At 41.0% G+C, this 21,770-nt stretch overlaps 1 protein-coding gene across 1 annotated transcript in view; it reads left to right on the top strand.

The window, feature by feature from the left end:
- dnah6 (dynein, axonemal, heavy chain 6) overlaps positions 1-21,770 on the top strand; it is a gene marked incomplete at both ends in the record, with an annotated part of 62,436 nt that overhangs the window by 16,842 nt on the left and 23,824 nt on the right. The window contains 18 exons of the mRNA XM_079462724.1: positions 289-844; positions 947-1,069; positions 1,240-1,422; positions 2,498-2,641; positions 3,759-3,980; positions 4,079-4,226; positions 4,354-4,511; positions 5,359-5,490; positions 6,147-6,318; positions 6,813-6,959; positions 7,170-7,243; positions 8,121-8,275; positions 8,401-8,632; positions 11,584-11,736; positions 11,853-11,993; positions 14,782-15,024; positions 15,271-15,438; positions 20,025-20,260. Of these exons, the coding sequence (XP_079318850.1) occupies positions 289-844; positions 947-1,069; positions 1,240-1,422; positions 2,498-2,641; positions 3,759-3,980; positions 4,079-4,226; positions 4,354-4,511; positions 5,359-5,490; positions 6,147-6,318; positions 6,813-6,959; positions 7,170-7,243; positions 8,121-8,275; positions 8,401-8,632; positions 11,584-11,736; positions 11,853-11,993; positions 14,782-15,024; positions 15,271-15,438; positions 20,025-20,260 (3,387 nt within the window). The remainder of the gene's footprint in view (positions 1-288; positions 845-946; positions 1,070-1,239; positions 1,423-2,497; positions 2,642-3,758; positions 3,981-4,078; positions 4,227-4,353; positions 4,512-5,358; positions 5,491-6,146; positions 6,319-6,812; positions 6,960-7,169; positions 7,244-8,120; positions 8,276-8,400; positions 8,633-11,583; positions 11,737-11,852; positions 11,994-14,781; positions 15,025-15,270; positions 15,439-20,024; positions 20,261-21,770) is intronic.

Raw genomic sequence — 21,770 nt, 5'->3', positions numbered from 1 at the left:
TTTATCACAGTCATTAGACCTTTTTCCAATGCAGTGATAACAAAATGGTTACAATCATTCTGAACACTTAAAGTGACAGTTCACCCAAAAATACAAATTCTGTCATCATTTACTAACCCTCATGTAATTCCAAACCTGTATAACTTTCTTTCTTCTGCAGAACACAAAAGAAGATATTTGAAAAGATGTTGTTATATGGATGTGTCCATACAATAGAAGTAAATGGGGTCCAGTGCTCTTTGGTTACCAATATAATTTGTTGTATATCTACTCTTTTTGTTCCCTCAGTGGCATACTATCAGATCTCTTTCCTGGTGTCACCATCCCAGAGCATGACTACGGTGTCCTGCAGTCCACTATTCACTCGTCCCTGTGCCAGCGCTCCCTACAGCCTCTCCCGTGCATCATCAGCAAAGTCATCCAGCTCTACGAGACCATGCTTGTTCGTCATGGGGTCATGCTCGTGGGGCCCACAGGAGGTGGCAAGACTGCCGTCTACCGGATACTGGCGGACACTTTGGATACCCTATATCACGCCGGCCACCAAAACCCCTTCTACCGCCCTGTTAAAACCTACGTGCTCAACCCAAAGTCTGTGAGCATGGGCGAGCTTTATGGTGAGGTGAACCCGCTGACTCTGGAATGGCGGGACGGTCTGATGGCGTTGTGCGTTCGAGCTGCTGTCCAAGACTTCAGCGAGGACCACAAATGGGTGATCAGTGATGGACCAGTGGACGCGTTATGGATTGAGAACATGAACACGGTGCTGGATGATAATAAGATGCTTTGCTTGGCTAACAGTGAGAGGATTAAGCTCACACCTTCCATACACATGGTGTTTGAGGTGAGTCGTGCACACGCACTCGTAAGTCTTCATTAAATTCCTCATGCGCTTCCTGGTTAATGAAATGCGAGTCACGCATCCTTGCGCGTCTTTCTCAATCAGGTGCAGGACCTGGCGGTGGCATCTCCTGCCACAGTAAGCCGTTGTGGCATGGTGTACATCGACCCAGAGGACCTGAAGTGGATGCCGTACGTTCAGACATGGCTTACGGGCCTCGGCGAGAAGGTGAACCCTTTAATCCTTCCCAAAGGACTCACTAAGGCAGAGTGTTAATACTGCTCCATTGCCCTTGAAGCAATAAGAAGTCTTAATCAATAGTTTTATAGACAGACATTAAAGAGAAGCACTACCAGAACCTTCCAGTTCTTTGTTTAAAGAAACGTGTGTGTGTTTAGATTACAGAGCCCATATGCGTGTATATGACGGAGCTGTTTGAACGATATGTGGAGAAGGGCCTCCAGTTTGTTTCAAAGCACTGCGTGCAGGCGATCGCACAGGTGGACATCAGTAAAGTCACAACCCTCTGCTGTCTATTGGAAGCACTGCTGTTCAGCAATGGGGCTTCTTACCTCAGAATGGTATGGTGTAGCTCAACTCGCACCAACATGGATTACTTTAACATATTGCAGAACTGTTTTATGTAAATAAATTTGAATTATATTTCATGATATTCACGCTTTCCATAACCATTACATAATTATTAGCTTTTAATTAAAAAAGAGAAATCTCACAGCCTTCCTATGCAACAACAACATTGTCAGTGTGATATTTTTTGATGGTGTCACTTCAAATCTGAAAGCAAATATAAACACTTTACTCTCTGTAATTTAGTTAGATTTACTAGTCACTTGGTTCACATTTACATTAGGTTCTTCATTTGGATGCAGGTGAGAAAAGTTCCTGTATAAGGAAATAATTCAGATGATTGAGCTGCATGTTGAAATGCAAGAATCTTAACTCTGGAGTGGACTGGCACAGTTCAGAACATTCAGGCCTGAAACTGCCGCAGTGCAGCACACTCTATACAGTGTTGTTATCTGTCAAAGCACTGTCAAACTATTTTAAGTTCTTTTGCGTTTTACAGTATATACAGTATTACTGTCTATTTGTATATTGGATCTAGATTTTGATTGGATGAGCTGAATGTAAAATGTTGATAAAACCTCAATGTACATTTAATATTAATCTGCATAGTTGCAGCATCGCTTGCCAGCTGTAAATAGCCTACAGTTACGGTGAATTGTATTTCCTGGAAAAAAAGGTCTGTTTATTGATGACTTACATCATTTAGCTGTTTCTTCTGTTTGAGAAGGCACTCAAGGACCACAGTTAGAGGGCCAGTTCACCCAAAAACAAAAATCTTAGCATTTATTTACTTTCATTCAGAACTTTCTGCAGAAAACAAAAAAAGATAAGAACGATGTCGGTTTTGTGTCTAGTGGAAATGAATGGCGGCCAATGTTGTTTGCTTAACCAACGTTCTTCATAAAGTCTTCTTTTGTGTTTTGCAGTAGAAAGAAATTCTTACAGGTTTGAATTGACACAGAGATTAGTCAACAATGAAAGAATTGCTTATTTACAGTATGTATTTAGAATTATTACTTTAGTATAATCAAATTCAACCTTTTGTCTTTTTTTCATATCTATTTGCAGGAGTCCAGTAAGTTAAACCGTGTAATATGCCAGACATTTGTGTTCTGCTATCTGTGGGCGGTTGGGGGAAACTTGATTGACAGCCACTGGGACACATTTGACACCTTTATAAGACAGCAGTTTGAAGACAACAACGATGCAAAGGTATTTATTCATTTATTCAATTTATTCACACAGCAGGGGCCATGGTGTCGTACCACTGAAACCTCAGATCACTTTGAGTAATGGCTGAAATGTGTTTAAACATTCATTGATTTTATTTATTGGTAAATGAATAACAACATAGCTGACTACAATGTGAAGTTTAATTAGGATTGGAGGAACTTCTTTGTTTTTTACAGATTTTCGACCTTGCTACGTCCTATCGAATACATTTTATGAGTTCAGAAAGGTCGTGAATTATAAGTCCTATAATAATGTATTTTCAGTGGTCATAAACTCTGTCAAGTTTCTGAGTCAAGCTGACATGGAACATTGAAGACACAGCAGATCCCCTCTGGGCTAGATCCTTGATAAAGCACATTAACCTGACTTACAGTAGAGGTCATTTAAATATATATATCTCATGAAGATAGCTATGTTTTTTTCATAATCCTCTATTGGATCTGAGCGTCTTATTTATTGCTCGCTTTCATGAACGTTTCCTCTAGAATATTTCATGAGAGAGAGATTGATAAGTTCCGGGGGTTCGTGAAATGGTATTTATTTCAGAAGGTCAGAATGCAAGTGTCATTATTAGTATTCCACAGTGCGAAACCGAAAGAGTTAGAATAGGGGAGGGGTGCGGTGCGGTGGAGGGCAGAAGGAAAAGGAGGTGAATGGAACCTGGATAATACAGTACACACTTTCAGTGGGAGATCAGGGTCTTTCTGTTCAGTTCTCTGATGCTGTGGGTTCATAGCATTGTTAGTAGGGGTGTAAAAATTCACTCAATTCAGATGTATGTTTGTGGTGTATTGGTTCCCGCTCCCGATGTTCTTTGTTACTTTGACATGAACAGTCAGAAAATGCAAAACACACACACACTACCCTCAGTGAGGCTACCAGGCACGCCAATGTTCATAAACACACTCCCATACACACTTAAACCGTTCACCCTCAACCACATGGGGAACCCATGAGCAAAAGTTATATAGTGTTGCTTTAATGCTCACTATTTCTAAATAACTGTCTGTTTAAATATGTTACAGACTACTCATTGTTGAGAAAGAAATTCTGGAAAATGTATTTATCAATCTTTATATAACACTCTCTTTAATAGTTGCCTAGTGGAGGCGATTTGTGGAGTCTGTATTTGAACTTTGAAACTTGTTCCTTGGAGCCATGGGAGAAGATTATTCCCTCCTTCAGTTATAACAGCGAGATCCCCTTCTTTGAAATGTTGGTACCCACTACAGACACCGTAAGATACGGATACTTGATGGAAAAACTACTGTCTGTCAATCACTCTGTCCTGTTTACTGGCATCACCGGAGTAGGAAAGGTAAGGTGGGCCTGCGTTTAATGGACCAGAAACGTCATGTTTGTTGTACAGAATTAGCCATTAGAATTTGCCTAAACAAGTATTACTGTGTGTTTTAGTCTGTGGTGGCACGAGCATTGTTGAACAGCGTGCAGGAAAAAGCAGGTTATGTCCCTATTTACATCAACTTCTCAGCCCAAACTTCATCAGCCAGGACCCAAGAGATCATCGAATCAAAACTGGAGAAAAAAAGAAAGAATTTACTTGGTAAGGAACAGGAAAACCATACCAAAATTCACACATAGTAGTTTTGTTATTAGTGAGGAAAACTCACAGAAAATCGCTTTTAGAAAATATGAGTGTGGTTGTGTTGACTTAGATGTTTATGCTTCAGGTGCTCCGGCTAATAAAAAGATTGTCGTGTTTGTGGATGATCTGAATATGCCAAAACTGGACAGTTATGGCTCCCAGCCACCCATAGAGCTCCTGAGACAGTTCCAGGACTTCCACGGCTTTTACGACAGAGAAAAGTTCTTCTGGATGGAGATACATGTAAGGATCAGTCATGACATTTGTCATTTATATGTAAATATGTTTGATCTTGGCGGAACTAGATCTGCTTACACGGATGGTGCTGTTGCATAGAAAGTATGAAAACGTACTACTGCAAATACACACATGCTGCAATACTCTTCAAACAGATCTAGATAAGTGGAGCTGGAGGTGGGTAATTGATAGTGCTATCAGAGTTAATATTTTTTACAGCACGCTGAGCAAAAATAAACAAACAAATAAATACAGTAAATTCAATGGTAGAAGAACCATGTATGCACACATACACAGAATAAAGCATGTCATTTAGAACAAGCTTTATTGAAAAATTCACTCGCTTTGATGCAGAAAAACTAAACAGGATTTGTTCTGGTGTTATCTTTTACATGTAGGAGACTAAAATAACTGTTAACAGAAAGGTCTCAATCTTCTTAAGACTTAGTTTGTCTTAATTTATCTCAAATATGAGTTATGATGAAATAAAAGTGGGCAGAATCCGCTGAGGTTAAAATAATGATTTGTGGTTCTGAAGTGAGTTTTGCCCTTGAGGAAATGTTTCTGGTTTAGTATAGCTCTGTAGTGGCCGAATATGACACAGCTTTGACTTTGAGGCTCCAACTTTTCCTGAATGATTTTTCTGTCGTTTGAAGAGTAATTGGTAATTACGTTTTCCAGCTGTCACGACGGCTCTCTTTTAATTTGGATATTAATCAATAACACATTAATTTCTTCCAGCAAAGGTTTGATGGGAATGGTGAACGTCTCAAGAAAACTCATTTATATCCTGTGGATGTTTTTTCATATTCTGAACACTAATTCCACCGCACTTCTGTCTTTTTACTTAAAGGATATGACCATAGCTGCTGCCTGTGCTCCCCCTGGTGGAGGTCGTAACCCTGTGACCCCTCGTTTCATCCGCCACTTTAGCATTCTGTGTCTTCCAACACCCTCCGAGCAAAGCCTCAAACAGATCTTTAAGGTCAGACGTAAGACGGTTGCACTCATTTCGAATAAACATTTTGAATAAACGTTTAGACCAATCGTGACTAATCATTATCAAAAACAATGAAGTCTGTAATATGGGGAGGGATACAAAATAAATACCATCATTAAGTTGTGCAAGAAGCTAGTAATGTCTTTGGCAAAAAAAGTTTTACTTTGAGCTGTCCATGGTTCTGAATGGACAGCCTGAGGTAGCTTGGCACTGTTGATCCACCAAACAGCTTGTGTAGCTTACGTTCTTATATTGAGAATAACATTTTAAACAAAAATACGGTGCTTTTGAAATTATATTGAGTAAAACAATATACATCACCTTGAATGCTCTCGTTGCTTTGTCGCTTTGGATGAAAGCATCTGACAAATCCATAAACGTAATGTAAATGTAGTTCCACTAGTGGTAGACTTGTATCCAACATGACTTTTCCATTTAAGCATTTAGCGGATGCTTCATCTCAAGCGACATGCAAAGATGGGGAATACAATGAAGCGTTTCATCTCTTCATTCTAAGAAGACATGACGTCAATCCGTACACACATTCTTACCCTCATGCAAATACTTATGCCTAGATGTATGATTGTCGAACACTCTACAGCTGTACACACTGACTTCTTTATGCTTGTTTATGTTTGTAGGCGATTTTGGGTGGTTTTCTCACCGAATTCCCTGCAGCAGTCAAACAAGCAGCGGACAGCATCGTGGATGCTGCTGTTGAGATCTACCGGCGTATGAGCGTGGACCTGCTTCCCACACCGGCCAAATCTCATTATGTTTTCAATCTTAGAGACCTCTCCAAATGTGTGCAGGGTAGGAGAAAAACACAAAAACAAGGGTACACACCAGCAGACATTACAAACTTGAAGACGTACAAAACCAAAATCCGGCAAAAAAGTCCACATTCATGCTCAAGTTGTGCTTAAACACACTGAATAGGTTATTTTGTTACAGAGCTCTCAAGTGAAAACACCCATAAAACACTCCTTTGTAATTTAATGGTGTCTTGTGGGCAGTTACAATTCTTTGCTATGGTTTACAACTGTTCCAGGTAAGGAAGTGTAGGCTGTTAATCTCTGCGGGGTTAGTCTGCCTAAACTAAATCTGAAGGACACAAATATCATCTGATGATGTTTTATTTGTGTTTAAAGGTCACACGTTCATCTGTCACTATGTATTAAGCTGTGGTTCTTAAACTGTTTACGTTTGTGGTTCAACATCAAAACAAATTGGTTCTTCACAAAAGGTGGAGCATGTACATGAGTGTCTTTGAATGTTTGTTTTATTTACCTTATGTGTGTGTGCAGGTATGCTGCAGTGTGAGCCGACTATAGTGAGAGATCATATGCAGATCTTCCGTTTGTTCTGTCACGAGTGTCAACGCATCTTTCACGATCGACTCATCAACAACGAGGACAAGACTTACTTTAACAACATCCTCTCTGAGATGGCCAGTAAGCAAATGCTTAGTCCTTATACAGTATATTTGCACGGCCAGAAAGTAAATTGGAGTTATCTCAGCAGGTTTTTAATATCCATTGGAAAATCCTCACTGCACTGCATGATATTATCAGAATGATCTATTTATTATTATTTTGGCCTCAATCTGTCGCTCAGTTAATACAGTGGCTAACTAATGCCGAACCGTTCCCTTTACCCAACAGGTAAATATTTCAGCATAAACATAGAGCCCATGTACTTTGTGAATCAGCCCATCATTTTTGGAGATTTCATCAAGGTAAAATTATTTTGGGGTATTTGTGATATCTTTTACTCACTGATTATATTTTCATGTTGTGTAGAATGATTTTGTGTGTTTATATACTAGGTTTTAATTACATATACTAACATACAATAATAAATATATTGCTGCTGTATTTCTGTAACCTTCTCCGTATTTCATGGTTTTTATTTTTTGTCATAAATCATTATTATTAGTCACTCTTTATGTTTTTCACTGGGTTTTGCAAATATCTAACCAATAGAAAGTATTAAAAAGGGCTTGTCGAGGTTGACAACACTATTTAATCATTTAAAAAGTACAGTGATTTCTTTTCATTTCCTGAAAGCAGTGAATATGGACATTCAAGGTTTCAGAAGGACAGCAAGGATTTTGTTTTATCTACCCAAAGATTCTGTCATGAATTACTCACACTCGAGTTGTTTCAAATCTGTGTACATTTCTTTGTTTGGTATATAACAGAGAAAGATATTTGGACTAATGCTTGTATCCAAACAGTTTTTGGACCCCATTGACTACCATTGTAGGAAAAATGACAATGGTAGTCAGAAGTGCCCCAGAACTGTTTGTTGTCCTAAATTCTTCAAAATATCTTCTTTTGTGAACAACAGAACAAAATAAACTATTAAGTAATTTGTCCTACTGTGGTAGTCAATGGGGTCCAAGATCTGTTTGGTCATAAGCATTCTTACAAATATCTTTCTCTGTGTACATTCAAACAAACTTTATTTATCCAGTTATGAAACAACTCGAAGGTGAGTAAATGATGACAGAATTTTAATTTTGGGGCGAACTTTCCCTTTAATTGAATAACTATCGCAGTGTGTTGTTTCTAAGTTACATGATTTATTGGGATATTGGTAACACCGTGCAGGTTGGTGCAGACAAAGCTGACCGTGTGTACGAGGATCTAACAGACATAGAGAAGATCCGTCAGGTGCTGCAAGAATACCTGGATGACTACAACACCACCTTCTCCAAGGAAACCAAGCTTGTGTTCTTCCAGGATGCCATCGAACACGTATCTAGGTGAGCAGGCAGTTTGAACTGTTTGCCAACCATAAAACTGGCATTCTATGAATGATGCCATCGAGGCCTCTACCAATACCATTTTTTTCCAATAAAAGAACTCGCATTTTCTTTCCCATACTCAGAATCGCTCGCATGATTCGTCAAGAACGCGGCAACGCCCTGTTGGTGGGCGTCGGCGGCACTGGAAAACAATCGTTGACGCGTCTGGCTGCTCATATGTGCGGCTACCGCTGCTTTCAGATCGAGCTGAGTCGTGGTTATAATTACGACAGCTTCCACGAAGACCTGCGCAAACTGTACAAAATGGCAGGAGTGGAAGGCCAGGACATGGTCTTCCTCTTTACAGATACTCAGGTACAGCCAAAACTGTTTTAAATCTACCGTTTGCCCTTTTGGAGGGAAAGACCTAGATCACAATGATCATAAAGATTCTATCCACTCAGATCTACTGTACAGTATGTTCTACTGGCTATTATAATTTTTTCCAGGTGAGAGATTATTATTAAAGCAATAAAGGTCCTTTTTACTATACTCTCTTTTAAAAGCATCCTGGTCCTCACGTTGGCCTTAATGCTCCTAGGACGTCAAAGGATTAGGGTGCCACTTGCAATCTGACCTATCTATGTTTAGAAGAAATGAGAGCGCTGTGAATACCGATATGCAGTTAGTACTTTAATTTGGATGCAGAGAGGTACACTCCGTGCTGTGTAGGAGACTGTGGGTCATCTCTGTTATGACTCCGGGCACACGGCCAGTACTGTCATACTGTCTCATAGAAGCACAGACTGCATCTGGTTCGTGATTCAGCGTACAGCCAGTTATGACCCTTCAATTATTGTTGGAATAGTTCTCAATGAGAAATACACAAACTGGTGGGTAATATAGTAAGAGATATTAGCTTATACTGTTGTAACACTCGGCACTATAGCCAAAGGTAACACAGTTAAAAAGGGAATTGTTTCGAAGTATGTATATAAATTGGATTTAAAAGAAGACATGAAAACAGCACTAAATAACAGATATGCAGTATATTAACCAAATGACACTGAAGTAAAACTACACAGCATATTAAAGTCATTGGGCTGTTAAAAGCATACAGTCTTTTGATTCAAAACAGTAGCATGAAACAGTCCACCTGCAATCCGTAATAATCCAATGTGTCCACCTGTGTATATACAATCCTGTGTCACACTGTATATTTAGTGGCATGTATGCACATGTGTGCACCTGAAAGAATCAGAGAGATGGATTTAATAGTTTGTTTTAAAAGTGTGTGTTTTGAGTTGCCTAAAGAGAGCGGATACATTTCAGTGCTTGATAGATTGTCACTCATTGTCAAAGTCATTGTTTTTCAAATGTGCCCTTAGAGGACAAGAGACCTTTGAGTTCATATTCTTGAAAACACCCACCAGTGTGTATGAGTGTTCTCAGGTCAGACTGTGCTTCTCAGTCTTCTGTTCTGGGGATAGTGTTGTCCAATGTAACTTTTAACCGTTTTGGTTACGTTTGTTTACAAATAACACCACATAGAATAACCTTTTGGTTCCATAAAGAACCTTTAACTTCTGAAGAACCTTTCTGTTTCACAAAAGCATCTTTGGGGTGAAAAGGGGTTCTTTAGATTATAAAAAGTAAGAAAGAGATTGTTCTTTAAAGAGCGTTTGGTTGAATGGGTCTTTGTGGAACCAAAAATGGTTCTTCTATGGGATCGCTTTGAAGAACCTTTTAAGCACCTTTATTTAAAGAGTGCAAAGCGATGGTTCTTGAGAATTTTTCATGAAAGAAAATCATTTTCTCACCAATGTTTTATGATGAGATTGTTGTACGTTTGTGTCATGCTGGTTTGTTATTTGCTGAAAACCTCCCACCCCTACTGGGGTTTTTACATCTTTTTCCTTGTTTTCAAACCTGGTGAGTCAAAAAAGATGACGTCATGTCTGACATCAGTGGCAACAATTCGGTACATCATAAGATCTCCACAGCTCCAAAATTTCAGTTTCAAGGAATAGGGCGTTGGGTTTGTGATCAGAAGGTTGCCGGTTCTAATCTCAGTGCCAGCAGGTCATGACTGAAGGGCCCTTGAGCAAGAAACCTTACCCCTGATTGCTCTGGAGTAATGTGCCACTGTAGAAAACTACTTGTAAGTCGCTTTGGATAAAAGCGTCTGCCAAATGAATAAATGTAAATGTAAATGACTTGCTTTCTTTAGCCAAATACAATCAGATTTTTTCTGAGTACTTGTGACTTTAACTTAACTACAGTTGAAAGACAAATATCATACTTTTTTCTCCACTACATTTTTAAAGGTCCAAAAGTAGAAAGTACTTTTTTTAACTATCAGGAGATTGCATGGCCAGAGTTAAGGAAGTGTGCATGTGTGTGCGTTAACTTCTGATCTGCTGCTATATCATTTTAAACTGTTTGGAAAATGAATTGTTTTTACTGTAGTAACTATAGTTGAAGTATTCCTGCTGAAATAAAAGCAATAGAACCCTGCCCATAATACAACACAAAATGTAATGGCTTAAATGGTTATAATGGGAATTGATTTGTATGAATACTTGTTGTCTACTTGTATGTGATGGATTGTTTTTGTGGGATGGTAAATCCTATTGGAATAACACCCAAAAACACACTAAAAAGAGGAATTTAATAGACAAATTTTTTTTTCTGCAGGGATGGTATTTGCAGTAAAACCACAGTATCCACGAACAATAAAACAATGCACAACTGACATAAAGGAAATTTACATTTAATACTTCTGTACTTTTACTTAAGTAACAATATGTCTTCACAACTTTTACTTGTAGTGAAGTTTAACCAATAGTATCTGTACTTCCAATTACGCAATGAAGTTGTTGACATCATCAGCCTCTGACAAGAGCGATATTGCATTCATACAACGGTTCGACGGCACAAGTGTGTAGATCAATTAGAAACAACATCGAAGTATCTTTAATACACTGCGTTTTTTAAGGAAATGGGGAACTACTTGCTTTTGCCAAGAATTTGAGCCCCACATAAACAAACCTCCGTTACTAATTCCAAACCGTCACATCTTTTGAATTTACGCAGTGCTAATCAGTGAAGTTATTAGTGAGAATTAATGAGACAGCATTTATGTTTGAAGGAAAGAGTGTGACTGTAGGACAATGCTTTATTTCTATTGCACTGCTGACCTTTCCGTTGTTTTTAATGTAAACCTGCGCTTGTAAACTATGTTTTTTTTCCCTTAACTCCCTGGGTGATCTCACGGTTGTGTCATAATAGTTTTAATCATGTCCTGTTTTACACATCTGTTTTAGATTGTGGTGGAGGAGTTCCTGGAGGACATTAATAACATGCTGAACTCTGGTGAAGTACCAAACCTATTTGAGAAGGATGAGCTGAAACAAGTGCTGGCTGCCGTAAGCCCCAAGGCCAAAGAGTTTGGCATCTCAGAAGGAAACAGGGATGAGGTAAATATTGTTATCTTCCTATCCATCCATCCGTGCATCCAACTGTATATTAACAGCTACTCTGAGATTTTTCTTGTTCAGAGGTCAGGTGACATTTCATATTTCTGTGTCTGCAGGTCTTCCAGTTTTTCATCTCTCGTGTGCGGGAGAAGCTGCACATAGTGCTGTGTATGAGTCCTGTTGGTGACACCTTCCGGTCGCGCTGCCGCATGTTCCCCTCGCTGGTTAACTGCTGCACCATCGACTGGTTTGTACAGGTCAGACCGCTTTTCTTAACAAAACCTCTCGCTTTACATTTTTTTGTCTGTCTGCAATTTCAAACCAGAGTTTGAGTAAAAGATTACAATGCCATTCACCTTCACTGTGCCCGATAATTTATATTCCAAATAACAGGTTTACGCTCCCCGTAAAAATATTAATATTAACGTAACCTGAACTACGGTTAGGCTTCTTCCTTAAAGCAAATGTTTGAAAGTTGTTTTGTGAAACCGTTTATAACTGAAGTACATGCCTTACACTGTTTGCAGTCGTACTTTTAGCTATAGACCAAACAACATTCACTATATTAAAACATAGCTAAATAGTAACTTGATTGGTTTAAACAGAGTGTTATCCTATTAGGATCCTGTTTGCTTTTAAAAATCATGGTAACAATATTACACAAAAAATTTAAACTTTAAAGCGTATTTTAAAACACAATATGCCATGAATAAATGAAGTAACATTACCTAAATTATTTAAGCAAGTCACATGATAAACATAAGAAATCAAGAAGCAATACTTATTTGAGCAATGGAGTTAACTGCTTGATCTTTTTTAACTTCAGTTTAACATTTATTATTGTTTACAACATATATAATGCACAAGTAAGCTGAGAAGTGTGTCTCAGAACTCTATCAAGTCTTTCATTTTATTGTAAAGCACATAAAATAGCACTTTTTCACAAAAAATGATATTTAATGTTTTCCCACCACAAAATAATTAAGATCCTTTATACAAGTTTATTTACGGTGAACGTGATAAAATAATTTGTGCATCTAGAATTCCCAACACAGAATCATTTTTACAGTGTGGAGCAAACAAATACACAAATGAATGACACCAGAGGCATATTGGCATGTGGTGGATGTGGATGTTTGAATTAGTATAACGTTGGTTGTGTATGTTTATCTGTTCAGGTTGTTCTCACTGAATAAAATGAAGGAGTGACCCCTTATGATGTTTTTCACGGCTGTCTAACTGCTATTTTTGTGTTCAGTCTGTAGATATACCATTATGCAAACAAATATTACTTCATCTCAAAATGAAAATTGTGCCATCATTTACTCAGCCTCAACTTACTGTACGGAGAAAGTTTGAATGAATATAGGCTTTATTCAAAGTTATGTAAAGTCAGTAGAGTTTTGAAAAATGACTGACAAGATCTGAAGTTTCACTTTGGTTTCTATCGTACTTCATTCAATAGATTGTTTTAAAGCAGCTGCACAACAATAAAAAAGAAAAGAGCAATATAAAAATCTATAATTTTCAGTTTGTGTTCCACTGAAATAGAAACACATACAGGTTTTAAACAGCATGCAAGTACATGAATGATGGTAATTTCAGTGTTTTTATTTATCCTTTAAATACTGAAACATTAAATGTTTTATACTGCAAACCTACATTTGTTTGTAAGTAATCATTACTTAACATTACATTTTGCATTTATTAATTTAGCAGATGCTTTTCTCCTAAGCGAAATGAGAGAGCATTTAACATTTTGTTTAGCATTTTGCCACAACATTGCTTGTACTGTCACTTGTACAGATACTTGCCACAATAAAACTTTTGTCAAACAAAAATGCCATGAGAAATACCCATAGGTCTGAATATTTTAATACTATGTATTTCAATACTATAACACTATGTGTTGCGTTTCGCTTTAATAAACAAACAAAAAAATTCTTTATGAAGTTTAACATGCTAAATACTAAAATCACATTTACTACGTTACTCACAAAAAAACTAAAAATAATTTTCACATATTTATACATTTCTGTATTATTGCTCGTAAACAGAAATTTAAATGTACTGGCATAACACTGAGCTCAAAACAACAGTTTAACATAACAGTGACTAAAAATGAGTCGTCCAAAACTTCAGAAGTGATTTTGATAATTTTTGTCTTTTATGATTAATAATGTCCTCACACACCAAGTTCCACACGTATTCACCCATCATCGCTTCATCCCACCTTCCCTGTGCTACAGACATTTCTAGAATTTTCTGACAGTGATAATTGGAAACTAATTTAAATGAATAAATATGTGAAAATTTGTACAGTTTTTGTTTATTTGCAATATACAGAAATATCGTAATTAATGATGTAAGCTTTACATTTACTTGAGATAAATATACACTTAAACATTGATGCAACATGAAAATAAGTATTATCACAATAATTAGCACAACAGAATTGTACAAGAAAAGATGGACTTAACAACAATTTGTAACACTGTGTTATTTATGTTCGGTAAAAGAATAACAACTAAACTTTTAAACAGTTCAGAGATCAAATAGGTTTAAGCACATTACTGATGTTGTCTTATACAATATGTTTTTTGCTACGAAGTCACCGTTCCGTTTTCTTTGGTCCCTATTCAGCAGATTATATTTCTCTTGGCAATGATGGAAATGCATGTCACAATGGAGATGGGTGTGTATTTCTGTGGAGAATCAAGTTTATTCATTTATTATTGGAGTCAGTCATGATTTCCATAACCTTTGCTATTTCCTGCTATCATGAGAACATGTGTACATTAATCGAATACTATCAGCTCAGAGGACAAAGACATGAGCGACTGATCTTGAGTTGTGTGAACTAAAGATTTATGTAAAGAATACTGACGTAGAACTCGTTTCTCTGCCGCATCCAATAAAGTTTCTGTTTTAACACAAATAGTTTCACAAATTTAGTTTGTTCATAAAAATATTTGATTTGAAAGATTGCCACACACATTTCTAGATTAGTCCACCAATTGTATGTTGTCATGTGTTTCTTTGCAGTGGCCTCGTGAAGCTCTGCTCTCTGTGTCCCAGACATTCTTCCAGCACGTGGAGTTTGGCAGCGAAGAGATGAAGCAGTGTTTTTCAGAGATGTGCGTGGAGATCCACGTCAGCGTCACTGACATGGCCGAGCGTTTTTATTCCGAACTGCGCAGACACTACTATACAACACCCACCTCCTATTTAGAGCTCATTAATCTGTACCTGAGCATGCTGGGAGAAAAGAGACAACAGCTGCTGGCGGTGAGGAGGCGGGGCTATGGATGTTCTTTGTCATTATTACACAACATCATTTGCGTCATTCCAATCACCAGTAAATTGCAAATGGAACGGTTGTTAGCTTCGAAACATTAAAGCAATGCTATCTAAAGCGGATGATTTATTAGATTGAAGGAGCTGTGGAGAATATCACTGACTCATCTGAGACAGACACACAAAGATAAGCAGAGATGTTTGACTTTGAAATTGAAAGTGGATTTGTTTACGCAGGCTAGGGACCGTGTGAAAAATGGTCTCACTAAACTTCTGGAGACAAATGAGCTGGTTGATAAGATGAAGCAGGACCTCTCTGCTCTGGAGCCTGTGCTCAAACAGAAATCCATTGATGTTGATGCACTTATGGAGAAACTCGCTGTGGACCAAGCCAGTGCTGACCAGGTGTGTGTGCTTTAATAAGTTGCCAATAATAGAAACTCTTCCCCTTTCCTGTCAACAACTTTCACAATTATTTCAAAAACGATTTCTTTTAATTGGTTTGAGCTATTTGTAATGTTAACCAAAATATATTTGACTAAAACGTGTGAATTTTGACCTTGCTTTATGAAAAGAAATGTGCTTGGCAAACTGACAAAATGATTAGAGAAATCATGCACACCTATTGGACCATAACATTGAACTAACGTTCGCCTTACACATTTGTATATTGCAATGTGCGATATAACTGCACTTTATTTTAATCTTCTGGTTAGTAGTATCTCTTATCCCCATCTCACCATGACAGGTATTTGCAGTTTTGTTTGTTTATTTGACTTTCTGACAGTCCAAAGTGCCCCAGATCAGGGGTCCCCAAACTGCGGCCCGCGGGCCAAATGTGGCCCGCCCACAGATTTGGACCGGCTCTCTGAACAATGCCTTGTAGTGTGTTCACACCAAACGCGTATGAAGCGTTAAGCGTGAGTGATTTACATGTTAAATCAATGCAAAGACGCGATGAACTACTTGCGGCGCAAAAGATTCGAATGATGCGAGTAAACTCAAAATGTTCAAGCGTCCAACTACATGCGAATTGTCATGAATCTGCCTTCATGTCATGTCTATTCTTGGTCTTGAGGCAGATTCATGACAAAGTCTTGTGTTTCATGTGAGAGAGAGATGTTGGCTATCGGCTTTCTATGCTCTCTCTCTGGTCCGTGTCTTTGTTCCCGCCATCTCGTTTCCTCGTTAACCTTCCCTGAGTGTTTCATTACCTGCACCTGACCCTTGTCAATTATCCTGTGTTTGTTTCCCCTATAAAACATCCTCGTGTTCATTGTCCTGTGCTCGTTCATTGTATATTGTACCTTGGTCGTGTATAGCTGTACCTTTATGCTGTTCTTGTTTCCTGCCATGTCCCCTAGTTCTCTGGTCTTGTTCGTTGTGTATGTATGGTTTCAAAGTTCCTTGTTTTAGTCCTAGTTATTTACGTTTGCCCCCCTTGTGGGATGAGTTTGTTTTCAGTTTTTTGTATCCAGTTTAGTTAGTGTTTTCCCATCGTGGATGTTTGGTTTGTTCTTGTTATTTATTAAAGTATATCTGTTAACCCCTTCATCGCCGTGTCTGCCTGCCATTGGGTTCTTCTCCTCACAAATCCTGACAGAATGAACGAGCCCGAACAGAACCCAGCAGGCAGCTTGGAGGTAAGACGAGCAACCCAGGCTCATCGCCTCCTCCGTTTACGCCAGGGGCACTCTGATGTCCTGGAGTTTGCGGACCGTTTTTTTGAGACTGCAGGGGAGATGGTCCACAATGAGCAGGAGCAGATGGTCCTGTTCAATGGCGGCCTCAACCAACCTCTAGCGGGGTGGGAGATGAAGATGCTGAGACTGCTGGGCTTCACTGACTTGATCAGGTATGCCATGAATCGTCCGGAGCCCAGTGTCTCAGCTCAACCCAGTCTTTCCCCCCCGCTGGCCGCCATCCCCGAGGGCCGTACCCTACAAATCGGGGTTGTGGGCCTCTCCTCACCCTCTGCACCCTTCGACTCTTCCAGCACGGAGCTAGTCATGCTCCCCACCGCTTCTCCGCAACCGGCTACACCCACCGTGAGCCGGTCGAAGAAGAAGAAGCCGAGGAGGGGTGTAATCTCCAGCCCGAACTTCCAGCCGGAGGAGAACACCGGGACTCAGCCCAAATATTTTTTGGGGGGGCGTCATACGGGCAGGAGGGCCCCGTCCAGCGGGCCTCCTGATGTCCCGTCAAGTCCGGTGGTCCCGTCAAGTCCGGTGGTCCCGTCAAGTCCGGTGGTCCCGTCAAGTCCGGTGGTCCCGTCAAGTCCGGTGGTCCCGTCAAGTCCGGTGGTCCCGTCAAGTCCGGTGGTCCCAAGTCCGGTGGTCCCAAGTCCGGTGGTCCCAAGTCCGGTGGTCCCAAGTCCGGTGGTCCCAAGTCCGGTGGTCCCAAGTCCGGTGGTCCCAAGTCCGGTGGTCCCAAGTCCGGTGGTCCCAAGTCCGGTGGTCCCAAGTCCGGTGGTCCCAAGTCCGGTGGTCCCAAGTCCGGTGGTCCCAAGTCCGGTGGTCCCAAGTCCGGTGGTCCCAAGTCCGGTGGTCCCAAGTCCGGTGGTCCCAAGTCCACCCACCCCAGTTTCAAGTCCTGCCCAGCCGGCCTTCCAGCCGGCGTCAAGTCCTGCCCAGCCGGCCTTCCAGCCGGCGTCAAGTCCTGCCCAGCCGGCCTTCCAGCCGGCGTCAAGTCCTGCCCAGCCGGCCTTCCAGCCGGCGTCAAGTCCTGCCCTGCCGGCCTTCCAGCCGGCGTCAAGTCCTGCCCTGCCGGCCTTCCAGCCGGCGTCAAGTCCTGCCCTGCCGGCCTTCCAGCCGGCGTCAAGTCCTGCCCTGCCGGCCTTCCAGCCGGCGCCAAGTCCTGCACCAAGTCCTGCCCTGCCGGCCTTCCAGCCGGTGGCACAGCCGGCCTTCCAGCCGGTGGCACAGCCGGCCTTCCAGCCGGTGGCACAGCCGGCCTTCCAGCCGGTGGCTCAGCCGGCCTTCCAGCCGGTGGCTCAGCCGGCCTTCCAGCCGGTGGCTCAGCCGGCCTTCCAGCCGGCGTCAAGTCCTGCCCTGCCGGCCTTCCAGCCGGCGTCAAGTCCTGCCCTGCCGGCCTTCCAGCCGGCGTCAAGTCCTGCCCTGCCGGCCTTCCAGCCGGCGTCAAGTCCTGCCCTGCCGGCCTTCCAGCCGGCGTCAAGTCCTGCCCTGCCGGCCTTCCAGCCGGCGCCAAGTCCTGCACCAAGTCCTGCCCTGCCGGCCTTCCAGCCGGTGGCACAGCCTGCACCAAGTCCTGCCCTGCCGGCCTTCCAGCCGGTGGCACAGCCGGCCTTCCAGCCGGTGGCTCAGCCGGCCTTCCAGCCGGTGGCTCAGCCGGCCTTCCAGCCGGTGGCTCAGCCGGCCTTCCAGCCGGTGGCTCAGCCGGCCTTCCAGCCGGTGGCTCAGCCGGCCTTCCAGCCGGTGGCTCAGCCGGCCTTCCAGCCGGTGGCTCAGCCGGCCTTCCAGCCGGTGGCTCAGCCGGCCTTCCAGCCGGTGGCTCAGCCGGCCTTCCAGCCGGTGGCTCAGCCGGCCTTCCAGCCGGTGGCTCAGCCGGCCTTCCAGCCGGTGGCTCAGCCGGCCTTTCAGCCGGCCTTTCAGCCGGGAACAAGAACAGTTCCACCCAGGACTGCTCCCATCAAGTCCCCGGGGACTCCACGCTCGCGAGCGCCCCCGGGAACTAAGACTTTCCCACCTTATCCTTACCCTATTGGACTTCCTCCCGTGAACTTTGTTGTTCCCCCACCCCCCCTCCCATGTTTATTATTTTTATTGTCTCACCCCAACCCTGTGATTTTGCATGCTTGTTTGCCCCTGATCTTGTTTTCTTTGTTTTGCCTTGTCTTGTCGTGTTCCCAGTCTGCCTTGTCTTGTTAGTCTACCCCTTGATGAACACCTGGAGGTGTTCATTAAAGGGGGGGCTTCTGTCATGAATCTGCCTTCATGTCATGTCTATTCTTGGTCTTGAGGCAGATTCATGACAAAGTCTTGTGTTTCATGTGAGAGAGAGATGTTGGCTATCGGCTTTCTATGCTCTCTCTCTGGTCCGTGTCTTTGTTCCCGCCATCTCGTTTCCTCGTTAACCTTCCCTGAGTGTTTCATTACCTGCACCTGACCCTTGTCAATTATCCTGTGTTTGTTTCCCCTATAAAACATCCTCGTGTTCATTGTCCTGTGCTCGTTCATTGTATATTGTACCTTGGTCGTGTATAGCTGTACCTTTATGCTGTTCTTGTTTCCTGCCATGTCCCCTAGTTCTCTGGTCTTGTTCGTTGTGTATGTATGGTTTCAAAGTTCCTTGTTTTAGTCCTAGTTATTTACGTTTGCCCCCCTTGTGGGATGAGTTTGTTTTCAGTTTTTTGTATCCAGTTTAGTTAGTGTTTTCCCATCGTGGATGTTTGGTTTGTTCTTGTTATTTATTAAAGTATATCTGTTAACCCCTTCATCGCCGTGTCTGCCTGCCATTGGGTTCTTCTCCTCACAAATCCTGACAGCGAATAGCGCGATTTTCCGCGTTTGGTGTGAACACTCTATGAGACATTTAAATTAATTTTTTAAATACAGTTTCACTTATGTCTATATTTAATAATAAATATTGTCTTTCAGACTCAAATTTCGCTAAGTTACTCACATAGCCTAATTATTTGTTTAATTCATAACGTACCATTGCGATAGAACAACTGACACGCGAACAAGCGCAAAATGTCAAATAGACTATTCTACCATTAGGAGGCATAATAAATACATTTCAAATCCTAATTAAATCTCCACAATTATTCAAGTTGTACCTAATTTTCTGTTACAAACCGACCCGGCCCCCCATTAAAGACAGGGAGAATAATGTGGCCCTTGCAGAAAAAAGTTTGGGGACCCCTGTCCTAGATGGTCTTTTTGGGGAAGGCGTTTTTGGTTTTAGACTAATGAACATTCGAATTGTCATCTTTTAACCTACTTTTAACCTAGTGACAACTTTGGCTGTAGGTTCGCAAGGTTGTAAAGGAAGATGAAGCTTTAGCTAAAATAAAAGCAGAAGAGACTCAGGCCATTGCGGATGATGCACAGCGTGACTTGGATGAAGCTCTGCCCGCTCTCGAAGGCGCTAACAAGGCTCTCAACTCCCTGGATAAAGGAGACATCTCTGAGATGCGTGTTTTTACCAAACCACCGGACCTGGTCATGACCGTGATGGAGGCAGTGTGCATCCTCCTCAACAACAAGTTAGTCCCTCCCTTTTTTATCGAATCATATTTTGAAGTGTAGTCCGTTGTTTTGCTGGCTTTGGTGAAAGATCTGAAGACACAGATACGATTTTACAGTGCAGTTCTGATGTTAAAATAAATTGCAATCAACAGTAGCCTCAGAAAAATATGAAAATATGCCCTGACACATCATAAACCCCCTCGGGCTGTACGGTATGACTCCATATCTGCTGGCGATATTAACACGAGATATTCTGACTGTGTGCAGCATCTGTGATTTCCCCGCTCTATCATTAATCTCATCCATCTATATTTCCTCTCCATCTGCTTCACCGTGATCTTCATTACTATCACTTTAAGACAGCAATTTAATGGGTGTTTATAATGTTATAACCAGGACTGTATCATCTTTTCTGTTTACCCCTCTTTGTGTTGACGTTCTTTTATCCTTATAATTGTTCAGTTTGTGTATGATCATACAACTGTGCTGTGTTTAAGTGACAGATGCAAAGTGGAGTTCTTTACATTCCTGGTCTTATTGTAAGTTATTGTAAGTTATTTGAAACAAAAACATTCATTTGTATTCTTTTAGAAAAATATGATAATTTGATAAATGTTTCAGACCCTCCCTCTATTATATAGAAACCTTTTATAGTTGAATCGACCGGAATATTTTGACAAATTAAATATAAATATGTCTTATAATAACATATATGACATTATATTCACAAATGAATAAACCAAATTACCCGTTCGTAAAATTAGCTAAAAATACTTCAAATTCACATTTCATGTCCAGTTTTTTTTCTCATGTGGCAAGTAAGCGTCGGGTTCTGATCACACTATCGGGGCTGCAACCGGCTGCATGTACATTATCCCCTAATACATAATTTGATGTCCACTATAACTTTGGAGATCTCAAGCATTACTTACAGGGTTCCAGCCATTATTGTTAAGTTGTGGTATAAAATGTTTAGATTTTATGCACTTTGTGATGTCAGAACTACGTTGAGTGAAGTGCATAATTTGACACTCACTCTTTTGTATTGGTTGTTTTTTCAGGTGTTAAATATTTATGAATGCATTTTGTGTGATTTGCTTTGGTGCGATTGGAAGTCACCTGCGTTAAATCATCTGTTATTCTGTTTCAGTTTTATGTTTCCAGCTGCTTACTCACTCAGCTGGCGTTATTTTGTAATGATTTAGATTTGTAATTAAGGGTTTGGTGGAGAAGAATTTTGTGGGTGCAGAGAAAGATAGGGATCTCAAAACAGCATCTAAAAATAAACTCATTACGTTCTAAAAATGTACTAGGTTGTTTTCAACCCATGTTTGCATAAAATAAAAAACAGCCTTTTATTGAAGAAAGTTTTACGCACATTTAATTTACATTTAGTAATTTAGCAGACGCTTTATCCAAAGCGCCTTACAAAGAATATGTCATAAAAGAGCAATAATACAATAGGTGCTAATACAAAGTTTCTAGTATCAACAAAAGCCAGACCACTACCTGTTGAGAGAAGAGAGA

Source organism: Barbatula barbatula (assembly GCF_947034865.1).
Source record: "Barbatula barbatula genome assembly, chromosome: 8".
Lineage (NCBI taxonomy): Eukaryota > Metazoa > Chordata > Actinopteri > Cypriniformes > Nemacheilidae > Barbatula > Barbatula barbatula.
This window is presented reverse-complemented; position numbering and strand designations above follow the sequence as displayed.